We start from the raw sequence: 26,154 nt of genomic DNA on the forward strand, positions 1-26,154 counted from the left end.
GAAGCAAATTCCAGTGTTGAGGGCACTCTTAGAAAATGCCCAGTCATAGCGCTGAATCTACAAACTGTTGGCTTGAAAATCGCATACAATTGCCACTCCTGCTCAGAAGTAAATAGGAAGCTGGTGCCAGAAGATTAGGTCTAAAAGGCTCCTTATGGCTATTACCATGAAGCAGACCAGCAACCACATTGTACATGCGCTAATAGCTTTAGCAGGGGTGGACAAACTACAGCCCGGGGGCCACATCAGGCCCTTCAGATGTTTTAATCTGGCCCTTGAGCTCCTGCCAGGAAGAAGGGTCACGGGCTTGCCCCGCTCCGCGTGTGTCGTGGTTCCTGGAAGCAGCGGTATGTCCCCACTCCAGCTCCTATTCATAGGGGCAGCTCGGGGGGGCTCCGCATGCTTCCCCCGCCCCAAGTGCCGCCCCCGCCAATGGGTTCCCGGCCAATGGGAGTGGCAGGGATGGCTGCCTGGTCGCACCTCTACATAGGAGCCAGAGTGGGGACATGCTGCTGCTTCCGGGAGCTGCTTGAGGTAAGCGCTGCCCAGATCCTGCACCCCGACCTCCTCCTGTATCCCAACCCCTTGCCCCAGCCCTGATCCCCCTCCTGCCCTCCGAACCCTTTGGTCCTAGCCTGGAGCACTCTCCTGCACCCTCATCCCCAGCTCCACCCCAGAGTCTGCACCCCCAGCCAGAGCCCTCACCCTGTCCTGCACCCCAACCCCCAATTTTGTGAGCATTCATGGCGCACCATACAATTTCCATACCCAGATGTGGCCCTCAGGCCAAAAAGTTTGCCCACCCCTGAGCTATAGCTTCTGAGTGGTCTTCAAGTGTAGCCAAAGGTAGAGTGCAGAGTGTTGTTGCATCTCTTCTGCTTTAATGTATGACTTGATTGCATTTTTTTTCACTGACTTCAAGAAAGTATGAATTTGCAGAATGGGGGTTTTAGGCAAGCATAAATTGTAGCCAAGAATCAATTATGGACACAAACTCTATCATTTTACTACCTATGAAAGGAATGGTGACTATAAGCTAGTATTTGGAATTCATGGCATTTTGATGTTTGTTTTGTCAATAAAGTCCTACATTCAGAGCAGAGATTAAACTGAAAGTTCATTGAACAGAAGAACTACAGCTACAAGGCTTCAAGTAATTGGAAAACAAATATTTTACTTTTAGAATGCTATTATTTAAAGACCTTGGAATATAAAAGCCAGTGTGCCCCCTGAGTCATCCAGTTAAGAAGATAAAACAAAATTGTGCGAACTTGTTGTATAGATAAGTAACTGAATCATTTGGCAACAGAGGGAGGCTAGAACTGTAGGCATCTTGTTGAGAAAAAGGAGTAGTAGCGTTGTTAGGGCTGTTCAATTGAGTATGGTAGAATTAGCCTTTGCAGAGAAGAATATCACACATAAGGTTTGTCAGTATAGCTATACCAGGAAACCCTCCTAGTGTGGACACAGACTGGCAAAAGGACTGTTGCTGGTATAACTGTGTCTGCATTAATAGCTATGGATGGCAAGATCCTTATCGGCAAAAAATCACAACCTAACTGACATAGCTATACTCACAAAACTTTTAAGTGGAGACCATAGTTTGACTATCTCCTCAGTCTAAAGAGCAGATTCAAAGTCTCTCTTGGCTTTAGAGAAGCATGGGTAACTATCTCCAGGAATATCTCTGGAATTCTTATTTCTAAAAATATTCATAATCATAGTGTTCCAAACAGTCTGTTTTGTGTTAGGCATTTTATTTGGATTAAGCTTCTGGTTTCTTTGGCTTTGAAGATATAAAATCTGAAATCTGTTTTAAAATGTCCTGATTGTTAGTCAAGCTGACTGTCAGTACATATCCCTCTTGTTCCTTTAAGAATACAGTTCACCTTTAATATATTACACGTATTGCCTTTCAGGCACTAGATGGCAGGTATGTTATCTTTATAGTGTGACTTAAAAAAATTAACATTTTCCTTTGCAAATGCTATTAAGTTGCATGCTCACTTTGAAACTTGCACCACTATAGATAGATGCCATTTCCAGACAGGGAAATATTACTACAGTCCATTGTTGTCAGTAGCTATTGTGTGCAGTCAGGATGTCCTGGGGAAAGAGTGTGCATGTTTAAAGTTGATGTTAAGTACATCAGCAATGCACTAGTAAGAGACATGAAGAAAGCTTCTATATCCAACTTTATTGGTAGGATTTTTTGGCAATCTTATTAGATGAGAGGTGGGAGTCCTGAAACTTCTTTTGTCGTATAATTTTTGTTACCCCACTTAATGTGATGGATTCTAAAAGGGAAAGTTTTTTCCATCACTGAAAATGAAGGCCTAACAAGACGAGCATGAGTTTTCCTGGAACAGAAAAGTTGATTCTTAGTGCAGACAGCCTTTTTTTAGGGTGAGGTTGTATGTTAAATGTTTCACTAATACAGTGAGAGAAGCACTGCTTCTCTGAAGATATTTTGGTTGAGGATTTATTAAATATTTTCATGGTAAGTCCTTTGTGTTTGATAAGTTGATATATTTTATGATTTTTCAAATAGGCAGGATTTTGTGCTTGCATTTTAATGTTTTTTTTCCAATCATGGATGGATGGTAATTCATAAATCCTTTAGTTAAATGTTGTTGCTTAATGATTAAGTTTGGAAGACTTTATTTATAGACTTTTATTATTTCTGCAAAGTTGAGGGTTTTCAAAATGTTTTCTTCTGTTGATTTTTACAAATCCACTCATAACTTGTAATCTAATATGTTTGCTCTGTAGAACTTTATACCGTGTATTTCTTTTTCTTCAGAAGTACCAGAGGTGTTGTTTTTCATGTTAATCACACAATATAACATGGAAAGGGAGAGAGAAATCTTGATCTTAACAGGGAACAATGACTACAGTAGTAACTGCTGGTATTTTTGTCATGTGACTACTATTAAACTATTGTTGCCATTTCATTACAGTATGTTCTTCATATGCCAAAGAATTGTTATACAGCACAGGACTGCTTAATGTCAGGCTAGCTTCTTCGAAAACCACTTTTAAAAATGTTTTTGGCAAATCAGTTGGCATGCTGAGTACATGCAAGGAGGGAGGAATGAATTTGTGTTAATTCACTAGTGAAAACATTTCCTTTCACAAAGGAAGTCTGAGAATACCTGATTTACTTACTGTATGTTCTTTGTTTTGGTGACCCATTAGGGTTTAAGCATCTGGCAGGAAGCCTTAATGTAGTTTAGGCTGAAGCCTTAAAAAGCATAAGCTTATTAAGAAATTTCTGTACAATGAATTAAATTTTCACTTAATGTTGGAGTTACTGATTCTAGAAATACATACAGCTAGTTTATTTCCATATTTAAATTTTTGTATGTTTGAAGCGCTACAAATACAAATAGGTTGAATTATTTGTTGGGTTAATATGGTCATGAACGTTGCAAAAGGTGGGGGGGCGGTGTGTGTGTAAACTTTATGGCATCTGGGTAAACCAGAATTTCACATTGCCCAATTAAGCCTTCAGGAATTGATATTAATCTAAATTCCATTGGCTTGGGCAAATCACTAAAATTGTCTACCCGAGGTCCACCCCGAGTTCAGGGGAGAGTATTTTGGAGAGAAACAGAAAGAAAACTTCTCTTTGCATCCTTGCTGGGGGTTTAATTTGGGAGTAGGATAGAAAAAATCCTGCTTTTCCCCCTCGCCTATCTGCCACCGCTTGCTTTTGATTACGCCTGTAAGAAGTTCACTCCTACCCCCAGGGTATTGACACAAGCTACCAAAATAAATCATTTTTCCCTTCTCATTATTGTTTGTGTTACAGGAGCACCTTGAGGCCCTAGTCAGGCTCAGTTGCTCTAATACTACAGTGTTAAACACTAAGATAGTGTGACGAGCGACCCTACCCTTTTCCTATTTTGAAATCACATGTGATGGTGGTAGAGAGATTTTTCTCTCTACTCTCCACTGCCTCCAACTTGCGCAGTGGAACAGAACAACTGTTACTAAGCTGGGTCACCAGATTACAGGGCTAATAGTGAATGAAGGTTTCTGCCAAGGAAACAACGTATGGTATTTCCCTGGACATCTCATCTAGATATAGGATTTCTGTTTTCAGATATGAAATAGGAATATATTTGTATGGAGCCCTTTTGTTTTGGTAAACTGTGTTTGGACTTACTTGAGCAGCCTGGAAGATAGGCAGTTGCCTATATCAATATTTAAATCATTTATGTGTGTTCCCACTGCCTTGTAGGTGACTGAATCATTCCTGTGAGTGGCCATCCTTCCTCCTTTGCTCCCGCTTCCTCTCTCCTCCCCCTCCCCCAAGGAGCTTCCACACAGACCTTAACTGTGAATAGGGAAATGTAGGGAATTGAAAGGTGGTAACCTTATTCCCAGTTTGGAAGTTTTTTGTGTTATTGTGCTTGTCTGTTTGCCCTGAACCTGAATTACATTTATTAGTTTGCTCCTAAATAATGTTTGATAAACAATTCTAGAAATATACTCTCATGAAGTATAGGGTTACCTTTCTCTATAGATGATTTTTACAAGATTGTTGTGTGAATCTTTCTATATGCTTTGCAAACATGAACAATTTCTTTCTTCTTTGGATTCTGTTTGTTTCCGAAGCCGTGAACTTTAAAGAAGTGAATGAAGAAAACAAGAGAGAACTCTTCAGTGAAATATTTTCATCTATTGACACACTGGCGTTCACCTTTGGAAACGTGTAAGTGGTATAGGTTGGAATTTAAAAGGAATAATGCTGAACAGAATGAATACAGATGAATAGTAAATATTCATTTGTCTTCTGGATACAGTTTGAACTTAAGTAAACTACACCTTGAGCAGTCTTGGGATTTTGTTGCTCTTGTAGATAGTTTAAAAACTTGATAGTTTGACTATGCTAAAATAGATTATTTTTGAGCATACTGTTTTGCAGAGCTTTTAAAAAAAGATGGATTCTTTAATATGCACCTAACTTTCTGTTTGGAGTGACTTGTAGAAATTCTGCTCAGAAGTAACAAACAAATGAAACAGTTTTTTTCTGTTTTCATGGCAGTGTTTCAGACTTCCTTATGGGAGATGTAGACAATGGTTCGTCACTGGGACTTCCTGTATCTCGTAGAAGTCGGGTAGGCTGAACACATTCTTTTGGGAGTGTGGAATAATGTTTGTAAAGGAAATTTTCAGTCTCCATCTTATTTTGAATATCCTTGTTTCTGGATTAATTTGTTTATGATTTTCTGAATGATTAAACCAGCTAAAATGTAAATGCCATTTTATAGTGTCATTAAGGCTTCCTTGTATAAAATATTTTCATGTTCTTAATACCAGTGATGTTTCACTTTTGCCAGTCTTGTTTAGATTATTTCACGTTTAAAATAAGTTTATCCAACAGAACAATTACATTGTTTGATTCCAGTAAAGTGTGTGTTTTTTTAAAAGTTGGTTCTGGTTGTTAAAAGTAAGCATTTTGGGCCTAGAAACAGAGCGCAAGTTTAATGATCCATGAATAAATATATAAAATGTAGTATATTATCAGTGCTGTCCAGGCTGGAAAAAAATAAAAACTTGGTAAGCCATGCCCGGTGTATATTGTATACAAGAAAATATAGTTAAGAATCAGTGCGTATGATGATCCAAACTGTTAGAGTATCAAGAACGAAAGCTGAAATGTAAGTGCATTATTTTAGGCGCGGTCTATGCTACTAGAAAACATCTTTAAAATATAGTTCTGTAGCATTGTTATAGTCAAGTCTTGTTATGTTAAGTTTTCTTGTCTGTACTGTAAAAAAAAAAAAAGGGGGGGGGGGAGGCGTTTAACTTTTAGAGATCTATGGTTATAGCAAGGCTAATACACTGTTCTCCATGGCCTTGTCTACACTCGGGAAAGTGGAGCTTGTTTAATTTCAGAAGCCTTTATGTAGACAGGCTTCCAGCAACTGTAACAGTTTTCAGCATTATGCAGTATAGACTTGTTCCCAACAGAGTTAGATAAGGCAGCCAGTGGGCCATCTACATAAAGGGGCTCCCAAAGTTAACACTTGTTCAGCTGCAACAGTGGGGAAAATTTTTCAAAAATGTTGCTAGTGTTTAATCAGGGACTTAGATGTGTGTTATTTTTCTGTCCATGCAGGCAAGGAAAGTACTTATATAACATACTTTGGCCTCGACAAATGTGCTTAACCATGGTTTCTTTGGAAGTGCAGAGAGCATCCTAAAGAGTAAATCATGAATGTCATGTAGCTAAATGATTAGGAGAATGAGAAAATATGAAGTTGGGATGAAAAGACAGTCAAAACCAAACAATAATGGAACTGATGAAGAAATTTGGAAATAATTTAGAAAGCAGATTTCACCTGCCTTAAAACTAACTGGCAAACAAGCCCCCTTGGAATCTTAGGAAATCCATGAAGAACTTTCAGTGGTTTCTGCTTGGAAGCTGAATGGACAGTCCGAGGTAGTGTAAGTTAGTGTATTCCTGTCTGCAAAACTGTTAACAAAACTAGTGCTACCAAAACCTGAACCAGGAAGTTACCAGAACTGAAACAGGCTGTGGTTGATTTTAATCTCCATTTGAAAAGTTAGAAAAATCAGGAAGAAAAATTGTCTAAACAAGTAAACATATTTGATAGATAAACTTATTTTCAAACTCTTGTTGCAAATTAAATTCTAGAAGTGCTTGTGTTTCTTCAGTTACTCACGTTATGCTTAAAGTTTAGCTTAGTTTCTAGAATGGGTTAATTTTTATGATGATTGAAAAAGATAAAGGGGAGAATGTCTTAAACCTAGAGGTGATCGGGAGTCTTAGACCAAGTACCCATAATTTGTGTAGCTCTTATTTAATTTTGTGTATCTTAATAGATAAAGTTGTAGAGACTAAGGGACCTGCTAAGAAGTTTGCCTTGGGCAGAATCTTAAAAAAAGGGAGACTACTGAAGAATAACATAAAGTGTAGAGCAAAGAGTTCAATCCCACAAACCCTTAATTATACAAGCCTCATTGAAATCATTTGCTTCGTCAGCGGGTCAGATCATAGCAGTAATGGATTCTGTAATGAGACCAGTGGATGAAAAATGTGGAAATTACTTGAACGTTTTTATTAAAGGTCTTGTAAGAGGAAAAAGGGGACTTTTTAAGGAATTTGGAAGTTGCAGGATAAGAGTAAATCTGTGGGAATAAAATGAGTCCTATAGAGACAAAAATGCAGAAATTGGTTAAGAGAGCCAAAGACGGCACACTTCTAAATGTCAGGGCAAGAAGAAAACCAGGGAGGAAGTGAAACTGCACCAAGATGACTATGGGACTCTAATTTATCATATCCGTTCATAATGGTCACCAGGTTTCACCACTATTTCAAGGCCCCCCTTTTTTTTAATCCTTTTCTTTCCTTATGGGAGAGAGGATGATTGGATGGAGCAGCTGGAGAAGCTTGATTTGTTGGACATGCACCCTAAATTATGGTTGTGTGTACAAGTGCATGTGATCCAGGTCATTGTATGCGTGCATATTTAAAAATAACATACTTTGCCGCAGTCCTTAATATAAAGAACAGAGTTGGGAAGAAACATAGGAATTATTTCTCACAGATGGTTAAACTAACATGGACATATCAATCAAATCCCTCTTGTCTGAAACTTTATCTGATGTGACTAAAAATAACACCTGTAGCTGAAAAAGATTAGAGTAGAAAACTTTGCTGCCAAATACACCAATATACACTTTGTGTAGAGTGATTTTTGTTGTTTTCCATATAGAGACAGGCAGTTCCATGCAAATTGAGGCAAAACAGGGGAGCAAAACATAGGTTTTTAAACAGAAAATAGGATTGAAAAACCGTATGATTTGGCAGAGGAACTAAGAGGCAAGTCTACTACCTTTACTACTCTTAACAAGTGAATGAGTAACAAAGGATAAGGAAAAATTCCTCAGAATAGTTGAAATGAGCAAAAGGATCTCCCTTGAGCTTAGAAGAGAAGTTCTTTATTGAGTGGGGAGGGCAGAAGTGGGAAGAGAGGACAGTCTACCTGACAGAGGTTAGTTGAGAAATGAGTCTACCTACGGCAGTTGGCAAGGCTCCATCACTAGATGTACTAGGAATATGGTGAAAGAACTTTGGCACTTGGAGTGGAATAGCTGAGGGTCTGGACCAGAATGATCTGGTGCCTAGAGGTCCATTCCAGATGAAAATGTAATCACAACTTCTATTTCATAAAGGTGTCCCTTCACTGATGCAAGGCAAACTTTTTACATTTGTGCCTTCATCCATCTCCAGAGGCTGTGTGCCACTTATAAGCTACTTGAAGACCCTGCCAGTCCAAAGTCTGAAGGAAATCAGAGAAATGTATAGAGATCCTGAGTGGCAGTGGATCATTACGTGTCTTTGACTTGATCCAAATTCTGCATTCCTTTGCCTTTTTGCTTGCAAGACCTTCTTGGTTGGAAGCTTTGGATAGATTTCTCCTATTGCACTGAGAATATCTTTCTTCCTGCCCCTCTACAAAAAGCCCTACTTAAGTAGAAGGGTATGTAGTGACTTCACTCTGTTATGGGACTGGGGGCTCTCTAGTCTACAGTAACCGTTAGAAGATTGCCTATGTAATTTCTAATTCCCTCTCGATGATTGAAGTCAGATATACATCTTACATATTATGGGTTGGAAGAGGCTGGATGAATGAGCAGTGATTTGTTAGTAGACTTTACCATGGTCAGTTGCGCTGAGATAAAAGTGCCATATAAAAAGCTTGATGGTGATATTACTATTGGTATCTTATAATACAGTGGTTGTCAACCAGGGGTCTGGGGGCCCCTGGAAGGCTGTGAGCAGGTTTCAGGGGGTCCACCAAGCAGGACCAGCATTAGACTCACTGGGACCCAGGGCAGAAAGCCGAAGCTGCACTGCATGGGGCTGAAGCCTGGGGTCCTGAGCCCCACTACCCAGGGCTGAAGCCAACCCCTGAGCAAAGTAGCTTCGTGGGGGCCCCGTGGCATGGGGCCCCAGGCAGTTGCCCTGCTTGCTACCCACTCATGCTAGCCCTGGCTTTTATATACAGAAAAACAGTTGTGACACAGGTGGGCCATGGAGTTTTTATAGCATGTTGGGGGGACCTCAGAAAGAAAAAGGTTGAGAACCTCTTTTATAATATGTTTAACCTTAAGTCTGTGTCCAGTGTCAAATCCACCACAGTTGGTTTTATTCAAATCTGTTCTCTTAAACACTCAGAGTAAGTTGCAGTTACATTTGTGTCTTCTGTATTCTATATTATACTCTCCATGAAACTGCTGCCTGAATTTGTTTGGATTAATTTAGTCATTTACAAAACTAACATAGACAGGGGTAAATGAAGTATTGGAGGAAATTTCCTGGGCGGAGTAAAAAGAACTTCTTAGATAGAGCAGAAACCTTTCTGATGATGATGAGCATTAAGGATATTAATTGGAAACAGAAATTCTATCTGGTTCTTTTGATTTTTCATAACGCTTCTTTGGGAAGTCTATATGCTTAGCCTTAATGTACATAATGAATACTGGTGAGCAGGTGGGGGAAAAGTTTATCATAGTTCTGTCCCTTTCCTGATTCTTGTCCAGAACTCCACTGATTTGCTGAAAGGTGTGTGTCTGCCCGTAGGGTAGGATGTGCGGATTCAGTAAATGTCAACTGCTTTGTTAAACAATGAGAAGACTACTGCTCAAAAATGTTTAAAAGACAAGTAAAAATTCCCTAGCATTTAAACTGTTTCAGGAGCTTAAAAGTTCTTAAGCATGAATAGTTAGCAGCCCAGCTCTGTTTCTTGCTGTGTCAGTGATAAATTATGAAACATTAAAGGCAGGTAGCTCCTCTTGTTTTGTTAGTATGCTTTCGGTCCTTGGTTTGACTATTCTGCTCTAACACACTTTATTTTATTACCTGCAAGTCTTTTGAAAACCTTTCTGTGGAGTCTGTGGGATCACTACATGAACGGGAAGATGTTCAAGATACAGGTAGATGTTTTTACATGAATGAGCATCTTTCTTTATTTGTACATTCTGTCTTGCATATGTTCATATCTGTGAACTATTCTCTAAATAAACTCGATACTTCAGGGGTTTTTTAATCAGGCATATTAAGATTAAGACTAAAAATTAATTCAGGAATCTAAATTTTGAGAGAGAATCCATATTTGTGCTTATTAACTTTTTGGAAAAAATGGATTAGTACTGAGCCACATTTGTGTGTAATTGAGACTAGTGTGTTCTTGGTTATCCTTTTTTTTTTTTTTAAAGAAAGTTATACTGACCATACAGCTAGACAAGATAAAATACTGTGACCCTTTAATTTGTTCTAAAACCCCTGTCAGTCCTATTTAGAGTCAACTAGCATTAAAAAACTACTCTAGATCAGAGCTGCTTTAGTGTTCACAGTTGGCTTATACTGGCTTCGCTGTCAGTGTGTGGTCATGGCTAAAATTCACTTCTTTGCATTTGACATTTTATTTTCAGGACATCTTCGGGCTGAAGAGGTCGATAGCATGCTCCTAAGAAATGACAGTGGAATTGAGTCGGCCCTGTCTTATGCTAAAGCTTGGTCAAAATATGCCAAGGATGTAGTCGCATGGATTGAAAGAAAACTTAGCCTGGGTGAGTGGCTCTTTCTGGCATGTAATCAGCTTTGTCATGGTGGAATTAAATCTGGTGTCAGGCTTGTGCTGTGGGCTGTCAATAATCTGATTTCTAAATTAGGAGCTGTTTCACTGAAGTGAATAGAACTGTTACCCATTTCCTGCGATTGAAAGATTGTAACAAAATGAAGATGGTGTGTCTGCCCTTTTTTGTTAAAATAAGAATGCAAACAAAGTTTCATGTTGCTGATACTATTAACTTTTATTGTGTGAAATCCAATTTTTCCCCCCACAGAAGTGGAATGTGCTAAAAACTTAGCAAAAATGGCTGAAACGGTTAAAGCTATTGTTGGACCCCAGGTGAGTGTTCCGTTAATTCCATTTTTTTAAAAACTTCTCTTAAGTTTTAAAAAATTAAATAAATACCAAATGGGATATTTAGGCTGGTATCCAACTTCAAAATTAAAATAAATTCCTTGCTCTTGGAAGTCCCAGTTCTGGGCACTGAAGAGTTAATTTTTGTATAAGTGAATACACAGGAGATTATGTGGCAAATTATCAGCTCAACCCTTCTGAATCTGATTTGACTCTGTGTGGAAATGTTGATGACCAAACATATCTATTGGAAGTATAGAGCGGTCTTTATGTAATTAACTTCAGTAAAAGTTCCTTACATTCCTTACAAAAGCTACCTTGCATCATGCTTCTGTTTTGTGTGGTGCTTTTCGGTGTGCTTAATAACCACAAAATTTAGACTTGTAGGAACCTTCTCTTTTTAAGTATTCTCTTAATGGAAGTGAAATTGTTAGAGAAAAATTATAACAATAACCTTCATGTTACAGCTTTCATTCTGGATTTCACACATGCAAAAACCTGAGGATCTAGTTCAATTCTAAGAGGATCTGGAATGACTACATCCTCCTCTTCTACCCTGCAATGTTACTAGTTTCTTTTGTGTTTTAATCCTAGGATTACATGCCATTCCAATCCATATTCATAAACGCGTTTCAGAATGATATTGAGAATAGTCAGCTTTGGCAAAAAACAGCAGCTGCTCTCCAGACTAACAAATTTGTGCAGGTAAAATTTTATTTCTCGTGTAACTGTTACAATGCGTAGCAGCATAGTTTCTAACAAAATATGACTTCATTATTATAGCTTATAAATTTTTTCTGATCTAGCCTCTCGTAGGAAGAAAAAATGAGTTGGATAAACAAAGGAAAGAGATCAAGGAACTTTGGCAGCGAGAACAGAAGAAAATGGTTGGTATTTCTGTGTACTGAACACTGAGTATCCAACATTTTCAAAAGTTGTTCAATATACAGGCCAGAACTTACAAACTTGAGTGCCTAAAGTTAGATAGCTAAACCAATATTAAGCCACCCACAGCTTTCACTGGCTGCAGTTCATAACCCATAGGGTTATGCTGTAGGGTGTAGGCTCCTCAAATGTTGCTTGTAGTCAGCACTGTAAAATGGAGGCATTTACGTAGCAGCCTCTTTTCCAGTTGCATAATTACATTGTTTGATGCAAAGAGATTTTCTTTTCTTTTGCACTGTATATTGTATAGCAAGAACTAGAAGCTACGCTAAGAAAAGCAAAGCTACTGTACCTGCAGCGTCAAGAGGAGTATGAGAAGGCAAAATCCTCCACCAGTCGTGCTGAGGAAGAACATCTGAGTTCAAGCAGCAGTCTTGTGAAAGATGTCAGCAAACAGTTGGAGAAAAAGCGAAAGCTAGAAGAGGAGGCTCTTCAGAAAGTAAGAGCTCTATTTGCTTATTCCAAAAGTGTTTTTTGCAATGACAGTGTTCTTGGGTTTTGCCTGTGCTTGGACAATGAGAGGGAAGTAAGCCCATGTTTTGCTTGTAATTTACCGTAATCCATGCTTTTTTAGATATTAATTTTTTTAATAGGAACCCTCAGTTACAAGCTTGCTGATCCATTTTTATTTTTCTTAGCTTATTTCTGGCACCAAAGCTCTGTGGTCCACCAGTTGCCTATATTTTGCAGTATTTATTTTATTTTATTTTATTTTTAATTTTAGGCTGAAGAGGCCTGTGAACACTACAAAGCCAGCATGGCAGAAGTTGAAGAAAAGCGAAATGATCTGGAAAGCTTCAAAAGTGATACCTTAACACAGCTTCGGGAACTTGTTTTTCAGTGTGATCTTACCCTTAAAGCTGTAAGGAGACCCTTTAAAAAACTACTTTTAAACTCAAAGAAAGTCAGGCTTTAGAAAATAACCTTTAAATAGCTGTTCATGGGAGTAGGGTGTTGATACACTTACCTAAGGGGTAACAGAGTAAAAGAATAACAGCTTACAGTGCTGACTACTTAAAAATAATGTGTTTTTCCGTGGTAGTGGCATCCCATTGAAAATAATAGAAAGGTCCCATAAACTACTGCCTTGCAAGAATTTTAAATGTAGATAGGATTTTTGTAAACTTCTGTATGAACACCACTGATCATTGTAGAGCGCCTTTGCCCTGGGTTTACTTTGTGCCTGTTACTCATGAGTACAGCTTTTGTTCCAATTATGTTTTCGTTTGAGGGTTAGAAAAGACATTTCCATGTTCAAGAGTACAAAATGAAAGCTAGTACCTTAACACAAGTACATTTCTGAACCCATTTTAACACTGATGTGCTTGAAGCTGCCATTAATTCAGTTTTGATTGGCTACAATATATGAAATTCAATAGGCCTGCATAAGCAAAAAGGAGGTTGTATTTAGAAATGCTGCTTCCATAAGGCTAGAAGCTGTCATGTTAATATAATCAGTCAGGTACTAGTTTGAGGACAGATGAAGGAGGGAGAGAAGCTAAACCCCATTCCTTTGGTCTTTTAGATGACTAATCTACTATGCAGACTAACTCGCTACTTTAAACTTTGTTAGAAAAGACAAAATACAGAGGAGGAGGAGGAGATATGTCAGTTCCCAATGAGGACAACAGCTTTGCTACATAGTATTTATATACTTACCCATGGGACCCAGATCTGTTCACATTGTGAAACTCAGCTGTATGGGGTTCCCTCCTTGCTAGTGCAAAGCAGCAATGGTGGTGGAGCCACGGGTATATGAATCTACAAAGCAAGAATCCATCCTCTCTGGAGGAGGGTGGAAGTGCAGCAGTGATTACCGTAACCCTGAGGCTGCAGTAGCAGACATGAGGAGTGACTCTGCTCCTATTTCCTGGCCTGTGAGGAGAGGATTCCTTCTTTGATCCCTCTGCAGACCTCCTCAGCCAATATCCTTTTAAATTAGTCTGCATCCTGGGGAAAATCTTGTCATCTGTTACCTTAAAATATAGGATATAGGCCAACGTGGGTTTGGAACTCCCAATCTTTCACTCTGATAGAGGCTATTGTCTTGTTGATGGGAGGAACAGAAAGCTCTGCTGGTCACACCAATCCAAATGGAGAGACACTGGTGCTGTGTTCAGCAGCTGGAGGTGGGATAGATGTACAGGGAAAGCGGATTGGGACATTGAGGATAAAGAGGGTACAACTAGTGCTTGGAAACCTGGGGAACGTAAGAATGACCATACTGGGTCAGAAGAACAGTCTGTCTATCCCAGTACCCTGTCTTTCGACAGTGACAAGTGCCAGATACTTCAGAAGGAATGAATAGGGAAATTATCAAATGATCCTCACCTGTTGTCCAGTCCCAGCTTCTGGCAGTCAGGGGTGTAGGGACACCCAGAGCATGGGTTTTCTCTGACTAGTCCAGTATTAGAAAATATTTATAATGATAGAGTTGGCAAGCTTGTTTGAGTCCTCGATAAAGTGGGTTAATAATTTTTTTTCCCCTAATAAAAGTTAACTTAGGGGCGGATTACATATAAACTGTCTCGTAAATGTTTTTAAATGCCCCAAACTTTATTTTAATCTTTATTTCATAACAGGCAACAGTTAACCTGTTCCAAATGCAGCATGCACAGGTTGTATCTCTTCCAGTTAACTGTCAGACGCTCTGTGAGAACGCCAAGCTCTATGACCCAGGACAGCAGTATTCGGAGTTTGTGAAAAGCTTGCCGAAAGAAGACATTCCCATTGAATCAGGTTCTTTTGAAATTCAGAGTTCCCAAATCGATGGGTGAGAGCTAATATTAATGACACTTGTTTACTTGAAATTAAATGTGAGGAAAATGTTTACAGAAGGATGCACCCAGCAGTGAAACAAAATTCATTCAAGAGTATAATAGAACTTGCCATTTTACCATGAGTTGTGACTTACACCCGTCTGAATTATCCAGTAACTACGTTAAATTAGTACGTCAATGCTATAACTAAAATCTCCAGCCGAGTGTTGTATTTTCCCCTTTATTTATACTAGGACTAGAGAGAACATAAATAAATTGTTTTGATTCAATCACTAGAATCAACTTGCTAATGTCTAGGTGTAGCTATTTGGTAATATGAAAGATCTTGATCTTGAACTGTTTGTGTCGTTTGTAAGACATGCTGTAACAGGAGTGAACGTGAGTTTAGTGAAGCAACCTTGGAAGGTGGAAGTGAGAGAAGGTATCAGAAGTACATGGGTTGTGCAGCTTTTGCTGCCACCCACATCCTCATGGTTGTCTATTGTCTTAGGTTTTCAAGCATTTTGTTGCATGGAGTATTTCTGGGGTACAGTAGATTCTGCTTATTAGCAACCTCTCGGTTCCCAGCAAAAAGTTGCCATTATCTGGAAATAGCTATTAAGCAGTAGGCAGGTTTGCAGGGGTACAGCCAGGGAAGGAAGCAGTGGGACGTGCCTTCTGTGGCTGCTGTCCTGCAGATCTGCCTGTGGCCAGTGCTTGGAATGCCCCAGGACTACTTTCCATGGCTGCAGCCCTGCAATCCTGCCTGCAGGGTTGCAGCCAAGGAAGTACTGGGATGTGCAGAACCTGGGCCCCCAGGGCAGGACGCAGCTTAGAGAGTGCAGGAAGAGGTACTGTGCACCTTCACTGGCCCTCAGTGCCCTGACATCCGGCTGCAGTCCTACTCTCTGCTGCTGCCCTGCCTGCAGTCTCCCATCTGAGCCCACAGTGCCAGGACTCTGGCAGGGGTTCCCCCATTGGGGAGGAATGCAGGTGCCCCAGTCTATTATCTCCTGTGTGGCCGGTGGGTCCCCAATTGCAGGCATGTTTGCTGCAGCCAGGGGAAAAAGTTCTGGGACGTGCTGGGCTCAAGCCACTGGTGTCAGGGCAGGACGCAGCCTAGAGAATGCAAGGGAAGGTTCTATTCAGCCCCAGGACTTCCTTCCCTGCAGCCCCACAAACCTGCCTGTGGCTGTGGCCTTTCTTTTCCTCCGAGCCCCCGCCCCTCCCCTTCCCCCCCAAAGTTGTTAGGAAGTGACATGCTTGTTGCCAATATCCAAATCCCATTAACAGTTAAAGTCAATGAGATGGGATTGGTTCCTGACAAAATGTTGCTATTAAATTTAAGTTAATATCGGCATCACTAATAAATGGAATGTACTGTGTGTTTGTCCAGCCTCTAGCATAATAGTGCCCTGATCTGGTGTAGCCTAGATGTTACCGTAATAACGAATTGTTAATAATGACATAAAGCTTTTATTGGCATGAGTTTGGGATGGCTGCCTTAATCACAACTGTATTAGAACACTTACCCCACACGAGTACCATTTTCTGGGTACTATGGGAACTTTTACTGTTTCACCTCAAATTCTGGTTATGTATCATGCTTTACTGGAAAGACTGCAAAACAGCATCTCAACTGAGCACGTCAATAGGCTAAATGCCTTTCAGTCTTTTAAACTCAGTGTAAAATTGTCATTGTGGCACTTCACAATTTAAGAGCAAAAATAGCCATTCCAAACTCTGTTTTCACAGTTCTACATGAAAGTGTTGTCATCCTGTTTCAAAAGGGAAACTAAATACAGAAAGGTAATGCTTGAGTCCGACTTGCACCAGCCAACGCCAGGAAATTCAAAGTTAAGGCTGAGATTCTTAGCACTTGTCTGTAAATGTCCTGCCTTCCATTAATTTAGACCCATACTCGTGAATTTTCAGAGTTAAGGGGCTTTAGCTATGCAACTACCCAAAAAGTCAGTAGGAATGGCATTCCAAAACCACTGCATATTTACCTCCTAGCGTTTGTGTGTTTCACAGCTGATTCTTTTTTTCCACACCATGCTACTCTTTTTTCCACATGGCTTTGTGATTCCTCGTGCACTTGAAATGGTCACTTTTAATTATTCTTCAGAATTGTATTTACCAAAACACTCTATTGTAACTGCTCTCTTGTAAAGAAGGCTTCAAAACAATTCCCTTCTCCTGGGTAGAGGAGAGCTGATTAAGCGCAGGCTTTCCTAAGGCTACAGCTGGCCAGTAAGCCATTTTGTCCTTAGGGTGCTTCAGTGTTTTAGACTAATTAGATTAACTGCTTTCTTTCCTTGCATCTTGAGAGCAGACTTTCCACAGACTAGAATTTTTCTGCAGCACTGTGAAGTCTCTTATGTACTCCTAAAAATATAGTAAATAGTCTAACTGTTCTGATCCTTATTAAAGTTATAGAATCATAGAATATCAGGGTTGGAGGGGGCCTCAGGAGGTCATCTAGTCCAGCCCCCTGCTCAAAGCTAAAAGGCACGCAGTGTAACCACTGTTTGTTGGCAAGAAACAGCTCTCCCAGTGACAAAAATCTTTCACCCCCAATGAGTGCGGGGAGCGCTCCTGCCAACAAAATGATGTTCACACTGGCACTTTTCCTTCACAAAACTTTTGTCTTTCAGGGGGGTGTAACACCTCTGAATGACAAAACTTTTGTCGTTCACTTGCCAGTGTAGACAAAGCCTTAAAGGGGAGTACAGGACTAGGAGGCAGGAACTGCTGAGGTCTAATCTCAGATCCTCCACTGAATTCCTCTAGTCTTGGACAAATATGTTAACTTTTGCTGTAACTTCACGATCTGTAAAGTTGGGGTAATAATCACCTCATGGAGACATTTCAAAGATTGATTGTATGAGAAGTACTACTGGTACGTGAATACCAAGAGCCAAATTCTGCTCTGTTACATAGGTGCGACTCCCCTGATGTAATTGACAAGCAATAGTTGGCCCTAAATATTTGCCATGATACACTGAGATTGCCATTGATGTGAACGGTAAAAATATTAAGCATTTTAATGCCTTGGGAGTTTTTAATTGAATACTGTATTCAGGCCCCTTTCCAATGAGTGGTTTTTTTTTGTTTAAAGGGCTTTTAGCAAACAACTAACCAACAGTGCCCATGCATCACATGGAAACTTATCCCAGTGTTCAGGAGACTTTCCCACCCAGTCTTTAGAAGATATTGGAAGCCCATCTTACTGTTGTTCCCAAAAACCTGGGGAGAAGAGGTCTTCCAGCAGCACAGATATCCAAGGTAGGCTTTCCCTATTTCATTAGGCTTCCATTTCTAAATAGAAAGGTCATCTTAAGCAGGTGTGACTATGATGTGTCCAATTGCCAGTAATTGGATGTACCATATGATAGGTAATAGGTACCAACATTTTTTTAGAAGAGCTTTGGTAAGTAACTTAGGCCCACAATATAGCATTTAGCCAAAAAAAGCTGTATTTTAAATAAAGCTTTGTTTGCATCCTAAACACGGCATGTGTGCTAGTGCATATAAATCGGTTGTAAAACTGACTAGCTGAGCAATCTAGTGTCATTGCCAAAACCAGTGAAATGCACATCCTTATAATAAATTTATGTATTAAAATGTTTGTTTCAATAATAGTAAAACAAGCAATTTTTAAGATGCTTTTTAATCTAACGCTTAAAGAATACCTCTTTGGTTTCAGCTGGTCACTAAAACATGACTAATGGCAAGTTTCTAAAACTTGTTTTTATACATACTGTAAAACTTTTTCAAGAATACATGCAACAACTTTATTTTCAGTGGAGATTTTTTATGTAACTTGGCTTAGCTTGCAGTAATATTCCTCTTTTTCTACAACCCTGCTTGAAGATCCCCTCAGGTAAGAGCATTCACAGCAGGCTGTGTTTAGGTCTTAGTGTTTTGTTTTTTAAAGCAGTGCGAGGACCCCCGCCATTCAGATCGTGGTCAGTTGGCAACCAAAGTGGAGGAATGTGCAGTGACTCTGAAAGTGCAGGAGGAAGCAGTGAATCACGATCCATGGATTCTCCATCTGCTAGTCCAGGTACAGCTCATTCCCAATTATACTTGGATTTGAAATCCTCTCCTTGAACCTAACCCAGAGACTCTTTGTCAATGTAAGAATTCCGATTCACTTTAGTGGAAGTTAGATTGAGCCCATATTGAGAATACGCAGTTGGGCAGGTTGTATTTTCAAGAGTCTGAAAATATGTCTTCTCTTCCATAGCGGATTTCAAGAGAAGGCTTCCCCGAACACCGTCTACTGGCACTATGTCATCTGCAGATGATCTTGATGAAAGGGAACCACCTTCTCCTTCAGACTGTGGTAATGTGCTATGTTTCTGAACCCTACATTCTAGTGAGTTAGTGGAAGGCTTTTGTTGGTCTTAAGGGTGATTGTATTTTTAGCTGCTCTGTGTAAAATCAAACTGAATCCATCTACAGTTGACATGCTCACAAAATTGACATGCTCACAGCCAAAAAGGACCACCTTGGTCATCTAGTTAATTTCTATGGAGTAGTGCAGTATTGTCCTCTCTATATTTAGATTAATGTACTATCTTCATTTCAACACTTCTAATGATGGTGCTTCATTGATCACCCTTAGCTCATGTTATCTCCGCATCTGATGCCAAGGGGTTTTCAGCATTAGTGCTCACAGCAAGAGCTACACTGCTGGATCTCAAGTATTTGGGTCTTCTCTATATTGCCAGGTACAATACCCAGAAAAGGAGAGAAAGTTATCTGCAAGATCCAAATGTTTAGGATGTTAACTGAGGTTTTATTCTTTTTAAGTCCAGTTGGCTTAGCATCATGTTTGATCCCCCAGCTTAAATGTGAAAAACATACTGTTAGATTGACATGAGGAGTTTTTTGACAATGACAGCATTGGAGAAACAAAACCAAATACCACTTGAGCTTCTAGACTGTTTTCTTATATTTCATAAAACCTGAAAACACAAAATTATGAGTAAGATTTTGTGTTTGAGGTTTGTCAACATTAATTTGAATAAAAACTTAGTTACAGTAAATAACAAATCACAAGAATTACCAGTGATGGCACAAATTTTCTAGAACTCTAAAATACTACCTCTGGGGTCATAGGAGTGGAATAGAATTATTTAGAGGTCTGTGTATTTTGATATTCTCTTTTGTGTCTGCATATAAAATTTGAATAAATTTATGGCAGTGAAGAAGCATTAGTCAAAGGATTTCTAGAGTATTTTAACCATTATAGGCCAAATTCTGTAAAGGCAGCTTCCGATTTTGTATGTACAATTATTTGGGCACATATGATGGAACTTGCACAGCTAGCTGCCTGAATGATAGGGGTAATCTGTTAGAAATCTAAATGCCATCATTTAAATCCATAGTTGATCATGGGCACAAAATTGAACTCTATATGAGACCATTTACTAATACACCGGACCCTCACTAGAATGCACGTCTATATTGCACGAATTCGCATATAACACGGTCGCGGCCATGGATCCCAAATTTAATTACTTTAATTGCATTTCATTTTAACGCGGTTCCTGTGTTAACACAGTACCGCACATGGATCCCAAATCCCACGTTCTAGCGAGGGTCACGTGTATGATGGATTAAAGTTTATATTAGGGCTGATTATTCAGCTATTAATTTCTATGTATTATGCAGGCTATATAATGTACTATTGCTTTCTCAGGTTTGGTGTAATAGATATTTCCTCAAAGGTGATTACTGGTTATGGAGTAATTTAACTTATGCTGTATCCTCAAAATGTATGTTTGACCAGTTATTTTTGGAAACTATCGTAACAGCAAAATTCTGTTTCAAGGTTTAAATGATTTAACGTCTGAAATTGCCAGTTCACCAGGACCTTTTAGAAACACTCTTCTGTCCAAGGCAGCTCTAACACACAAGCTGCGAAAGTTGAGGGCTCCATCTAAATGCAGAGAATGTGACAGCCTAGTGGTATTCCATGGGGCAGAATGTGAGGAGGTAAGAGGTCGGAAAACACTGCAGTATATTGTACAGCCGCTGATTGTTGGCATTCATGTGAAGATGAATGGGAAGTTTAACACTCGTATTCTTTTGGTAGCAATAAGCTACAAATTCTCAGACAATGTTGTGACCTTTTAGCCTTAACATGTAGCCAAAGAGCAAGGCCCTACAGAACTGTAAACTTGCCCTCTAGACAACATATGGGATAACAAACTCTAAATATGAAAGATTAGTGCTGTCCAATTATGTTGAGATATATGACATTATTTTTCTTATGTCCCTTATTTCTTGTAGTGCTCACTCACTTGCCACAAGAAATGTTTAGAGACTTTAGCTATTCAGTGTGGGCACAAAAAACTGCATGGAAGACTTCATTTGTTTGGGGTGGAATTTGCTCAAGCTGCTAAAAGTGTCCCTGACGGCGTCCCTTTCATCATCAAAAAATGTACCTCTGAAATTGAAAGCAGAGCCTTGACTGTAAAGGTACAGCTTAACTCAACATTATAAAGATTAAATATTAACAATCTTGTCTAAAAATAGTTTAAACTGATAATACTGTACTGTCAAATTCAAATCTGTGTTTCACAGTTGCGGTTAGCGCAAAAAGAACAATTTTTCTTTGTTTTGTTTTTTGATTGATTTTTCCCCATTTCAGGGTATCTATCGTGTGAATGGAGCCAAATCAAGAGTTGAAAAGCTTTGTCAAGCTTTTGAAAATGGAAAGGACTTGGTGGAACTGTCAGAGCTCTATGCACATGACATCAGTAACGTCCTTAAATTATACCTTCGCCAGGTATGTACTCTGACCACTCTAGAGTTCAGACAGCAAAGCAAAGCTATTGTTATAGCAAACCTCTTCTTCCATGAGTGGAGAAAAATGCTTCCTTCAGTAGCCCTGTAATTGTTGAAGAAAATTGTTGAATAGAATATCCTGTATTTTCACTCTGCAAATTGGATTTCATGGTGCTAGGCAATGAAATTAATGAAACTATCATTAGAATTGATACTATATTGTGCTTTTCCACTCAAGGAAGTATACATAAGTATTGATGCCATTTGTGGAAGATTTTTTTTCCAGTAGCCACTTTCTAGTGAGGTTTAGTTTTTAAAATTAATTTGAGGGCATGATGTACCTTTTTGACATTTATGAAAGTTCATGTGAAAGGACAATCCAGCCCTTTAAGTGGCAGCCGGATTTATTAAAGGTCTAACCAAAAAGTTTGGATTAAACTCCTATAAACGAGTGTCATGTTCCATAAAATGGTCAATACAGCAGGATTAGACCATTTTCTTTGGGGAAGAAAGATGTTTTGAAAATTCAATCTGAAAGCTTTAAAAGTGCCTAAGTGACTTAGGAACACACGTCCCAATGGCTTCCAATGGGATTTGTGCTCATTAAGTTTCTTAGGTGCTTTTCAAAATGCCACCGTAGCCTTTTACTGCTACTTTAACAGATAGTTAAAATCTCTGTTCATTAAAATTAGGATTTCTTGTGGCACTATACGAAGACTGAACTTTAACTTGAATCACTTCAAAGGAAAATCTGAAAATAAGTAACATGACTACCTGCTGTCTTGTTACTTCCCATGTGTCTAATCCTTTCAGTATAGTTCTAGCTAGGCCTGGCTGTTACGAATGATTCTTATGTGCTGAAAACACACACACACACACGCTAGAAACCTGTAATTTGAACACTTTCAAGTTCTAGGAAAACATTTTTACCTTGAAGCGCATTCTTTGTGGTGTTAAAGTTTAATTTCAGTACAATTTAGGCTGTAAAATCTGACTGGCTATGGATTTCTGGGGGATTATTACATGCCTGAGGTGTATTGTGAGGCAGAGTGACTTTAGCCACCCAAGAAGTACAGTAATCCCCCAGAAGTGCTGTATTTTGTGAAGCCAGTTGAAATAATGGGTTAATGTTCCAGCCTTTCATATCTGGAGACTTTGCTTCAAATCTGTTTGGTGTCACAGGTAAAACTGGTTTGCGTTCTCAACTTGGTCCTTGGCAAATGGTGTATCCTACCAATAAACTAGCACACAGTTACAGTGTTTATTCAGGAGATGGCCATGGTATCAGTGTTAATTTTTAGATTCAGTGATAAAATTGTGAGAGGAAGCCTGTCCAAATTTTAAAGGAGGGTAGGTGTCCAAAGGAAGAGCAGTACATTCTTAAAGGTACTGATGGTACTGGAGACTTCCAGTACCCCCCATGTTAGTGAGAGTTCAAAGAAAGTGCTATAACATTGTTTAGAGACCCTGAGTTACATCCTGTTATTAACACTGCTGATTATTAAAACTGATTTTTAAAAGATCTGTTTAATTTTGCGATTTTGTGTCTGAGCATGGGCAATGAAAATAGTCCAAGTCACTTAATCTTTTTTATGCTGTTGTCCTTTTGAGACTCTCTTCAGATTCTCATGAACTACTGCAACGCAAAGCAAGGGAATATTTAATTGGAGAACATTTTCATTGGAATTTTAAAAAGAACAAAAAGAATAGAAATGCTAGAAAGCTATGTTAAAATTGTTTTTGTAACAATTATGGTCCAAATTTAGCAGCAATATGTGGTATAATATAAGATATTGTACTACTTCAGTGTCTTAGTGTGTGTCTGCACACATGTGCAATGTTACAATAATATGCTACTCCATAACAGTCACTGTTGATGTAATATGTGCCTCTTTACCATGAATATTAATTATTTGAGGCTGTTGTTTACTAGCACGCCATGGTATTTTGATAGGAATGTTTTGTTTTTTAATCCAGGCCTCTATTTGCTAAATTGTGGGAGAATTCTAAGAGCAATAATTAAATAACCCTTCCAGGAAAGGAAAGGCTCTAGACTAGACAGCAGTTGGTAGTAGACAGGAAGGAAATAGACAAGGTAAAATGTAGACATGAATATATTTCTAACGTATTCTTATTCCCTTAGCTCCCAGAACCTTTGATTTTGTTTCGGCTTTACAACGAATTCATTGGACTTGCGAAAGAGAGTCAGAATGTTAATGAGGAACTGGTCGTGAAACAGACTAGCCCCAGATCAAAGAAAAGACAGTCAGTTTGTATTGAACTGAACAGAATAATCATTAAAATGAAAGATCTCCTCAAACAGCTGCCTACACCAAACTATAACACTCTTCAATACCTTGTAGGACATCTTCATAGGTGAGAGACAGACCTTAAAGGTAACCTGCAAATGTTGTTTTGAAAAATAAGCAGTGTTATGTACTGCAGGCTAAGAAACCTTTTTTTTAAGGTAATGTGCCCACAGTTTTGGATATCTGTCCTGAAAATTACAGGGTTTCATTTGTGCATATAGCTCCATTTATTTTCAAGATTAGTTTGTGTTCCTTAAGGATAAACTAGTGCTCTGACCTGAATGTAGACTTTCTGGGTGTGTTGCCTGCAAATGAGAACTGGCCTCCTGATTTTTTTTTCTCCTGAATAGCAATTGTACCCCATGCTGCACCTCAAACAGAGGGTTTATGTATGTAGCCACGTGCTGTTGCCAGAGAAGAAATTTTGGCAAAGTGGCCGGCAAAAAACAAAAGATAAATCTTCCATTTCTTCTGAATTGCTAATCTTCCTCTGGAAAGAGGCAGGTCTGCATTTGGATGCGCCTGAATGTAATGACTGACTGGCCCTTCAAAGGCAGGTTGGTGTCTTGACCAGCAGGCAAGACATAAATTTATATTTTGTTTATTGAGACCAGCATTTGGTTGTCCCATCCCTGTTGTCAGCCAACAGTGGGTTTTTTCTTTTCCTAACCTGATGTGCTGAAAGCTGCTTCCTTACCAATACTGCTGTTTGGGCATTCAACATATCGGGAACACTAAACCTGCGCATCTTCATTTTTTGGTTCCCTGGAGCTATGGCCAACCACCTCCTGTTCTGTCATTCTACACTGTTCTGTAAGGTCCTAGCTACCACAGAATGTAACTAGAGCATGGAGGTGAACTGTGGGGAGTATGGGGGAGAGGAAAGGAGGGTCAGGTTAACATCAAGTGGTGATGTAGAGTTGCAAAATGTATATAATTTTAAATGACTAGGAGCCACTTTGCAATCCTGTAAGCCTTAGAGCAGCTGGAGATGGTCAGTGGAGAATTCTCTCTGTGCAGGGAAACTCTTTGCCTGTATATAGCAGTTGGAGGGGACTCCATTGTCTCTCCCACCCCAGCATATAATACATTCTGAGGAGGGGGAATGGCGGAGCAGAGCTCCACTACACCAATTCTCTATGGGCACAGGGGTCAGGTGGCTCTGAATCATGGAGCTACAACTGGCTCCCTGCAGCTACCACTTCGCTACCTGAGAACATGGCTTGGATACAGTGGGTGAATCAGGATCTTTTTTTTATGCATATTTTTTAAAAAAACGCAGAACTTTGCAGAACTACCTTGTACATTTTTAACAACCATTTTCCAACTTTGCTTTCCCATCCTCAGCATCAGCTCAAGGCTCCTATGGTAAGGCTGATATCATATAGTTAGGTTACATGATAGGGCTGGTTGTTAAACTGGTGCATGCTATTAGATAACAGTTTTGTGTAGGAGCTCTCTGGCCACAGCTTCACGATAACCAAGGGAAAGTCAGACTTATTGCCTGATTTATCAGAGCTGCTGAGTACCCACAAATATCACTGAAATAAATAGGAGCCAAGGGTGCTCAGTACCCTTGAGAATCAGATCAAACTTATTTAGGCACCCACTGCTGAAAGTTTGGCCTTGGAAACATTTTTAAGAAGTTACATGTACACTTAAGTCCACCTTTAAGTTTAAGAATCACATTGTATTTATTCATCAATAGGAGTGCACAGTACTGTGTGCCCAGAATGATACTGATTGATATTTTAAAGGTGAACTGCAAAGCTAAAACAAATCTTATAAAAAGTATAATATGTGTTGGATGTCTCCTCCCACATCCTGATTAATGGTGGCTGGCACAAGTCACTTCTAATGTACTTTTCATAAGCTGAATTGGAAAAGACCTTTCATGCAGAATACTGCCTTCCTGGTTGTAGGTAAGAGCAGCCAGCCCATGTGTAGGCTTTGTAGTTCTTTTCAGCATAGTTATTGGAAAAATAGAATATCTCTAGTATTATTGCCGAAGAAGTAAAAACCCTTTATAACCTGACACATTTGCTTTTATACAGAGTGACTGAACAATCTGATGAAAATAAAATGTCAGCTAGCAATCTTGGCATAATATTTGGCCCAACTCTAATCAGACCACGTCAGACAGACGCCGCGGTTTCTCTCTCTTCGCTTGTGGACTATCCATATCAAGCTCGGGTGGTAGAGCTGCTTGTAACTTACTATGAAAAGATCTTTGATGTTTCACTGCAGCCACTCTCAACTGCAGTTCAGTCTGAAGAAAATGCTGCTCCATTTAAAACTGCTTTGTCTACAGAAGAGAGAGCGCCACAGCAGCAAAGGAAGTCATTTATTGCTGTAAAGGAAGTGAGTAAC

General features: G+C 39.4%; 1 protein-coding gene across 6 annotated transcripts in view; it reads left to right on the forward strand.

Moving 5' to 3' along the window:
- Nucleotides 1–26,154, forward strand: part of ARHGAP29 (Rho GTPase activating protein 29) — a 134,017-nt gene that overhangs the window by 101,671 nt on the left and 6,192 nt on the right. For 4 of the 6 annotated variants that reach the window (XM_048862178.2, XM_048862177.2, XM_048862179.2 and 1 more), the window contains exons 4-21: nt 4,624–4,720; nt 5,054–5,126; nt 9,909–9,975; nt 10,474–10,611; nt 10,888–10,952; nt 11,562–11,672; nt 11,774–11,854; nt 12,163–12,351; nt 12,637–12,774; nt 14,495–14,685; nt 17,793–17,959; nt 18,612–18,740; nt 18,924–19,022; nt 20,517–20,680; nt 20,978–21,166; nt 21,339–21,476; nt 23,619–23,851; nt 25,839–26,145. In XM_048862178.2, the coding sequence (XP_048718135.1) occupies nt 4,624–4,720; nt 5,054–5,126; nt 9,909–9,975; nt 10,474–10,611; nt 10,888–10,952; nt 11,562–11,672; nt 11,774–11,854; nt 12,163–12,351; nt 12,637–12,774; nt 14,495–14,685; nt 17,793–17,959; nt 18,612–18,740; nt 18,924–19,022; nt 20,517–20,680; nt 20,978–21,166; nt 21,339–21,476; nt 23,619–23,851; nt 25,839–26,145 (2,576 nt within the window). Of the gene's footprint in view, nt 1–4,623; nt 4,721–5,053; nt 5,127–6,168; nt 6,455–9,908; nt 9,976–10,473; nt 10,612–10,887; nt 10,953–11,561; nt 11,673–11,773; nt 11,855–12,162; nt 12,352–12,636; nt 12,775–14,494; nt 14,686–17,792; nt 17,960–18,611; nt 18,741–18,923; nt 19,023–20,516; nt 20,681–20,977; nt 21,167–21,338; nt 21,477–23,618; nt 23,852–25,838; nt 26,146–26,154 lie in introns of those variants that run through there. The other 2 variants (XM_048862181.2, XM_075131613.1) reach the window with 2 other exon arrangements.

This window comes from Caretta caretta, chromosome 8 (assembly GCF_965140235.1).
Source record: "Caretta caretta isolate rCarCar2 chromosome 8, rCarCar1.hap1, whole genome shotgun sequence".
NCBI lineage: Eukaryota > Metazoa > Chordata > Testudines > Cheloniidae > Caretta > Caretta caretta.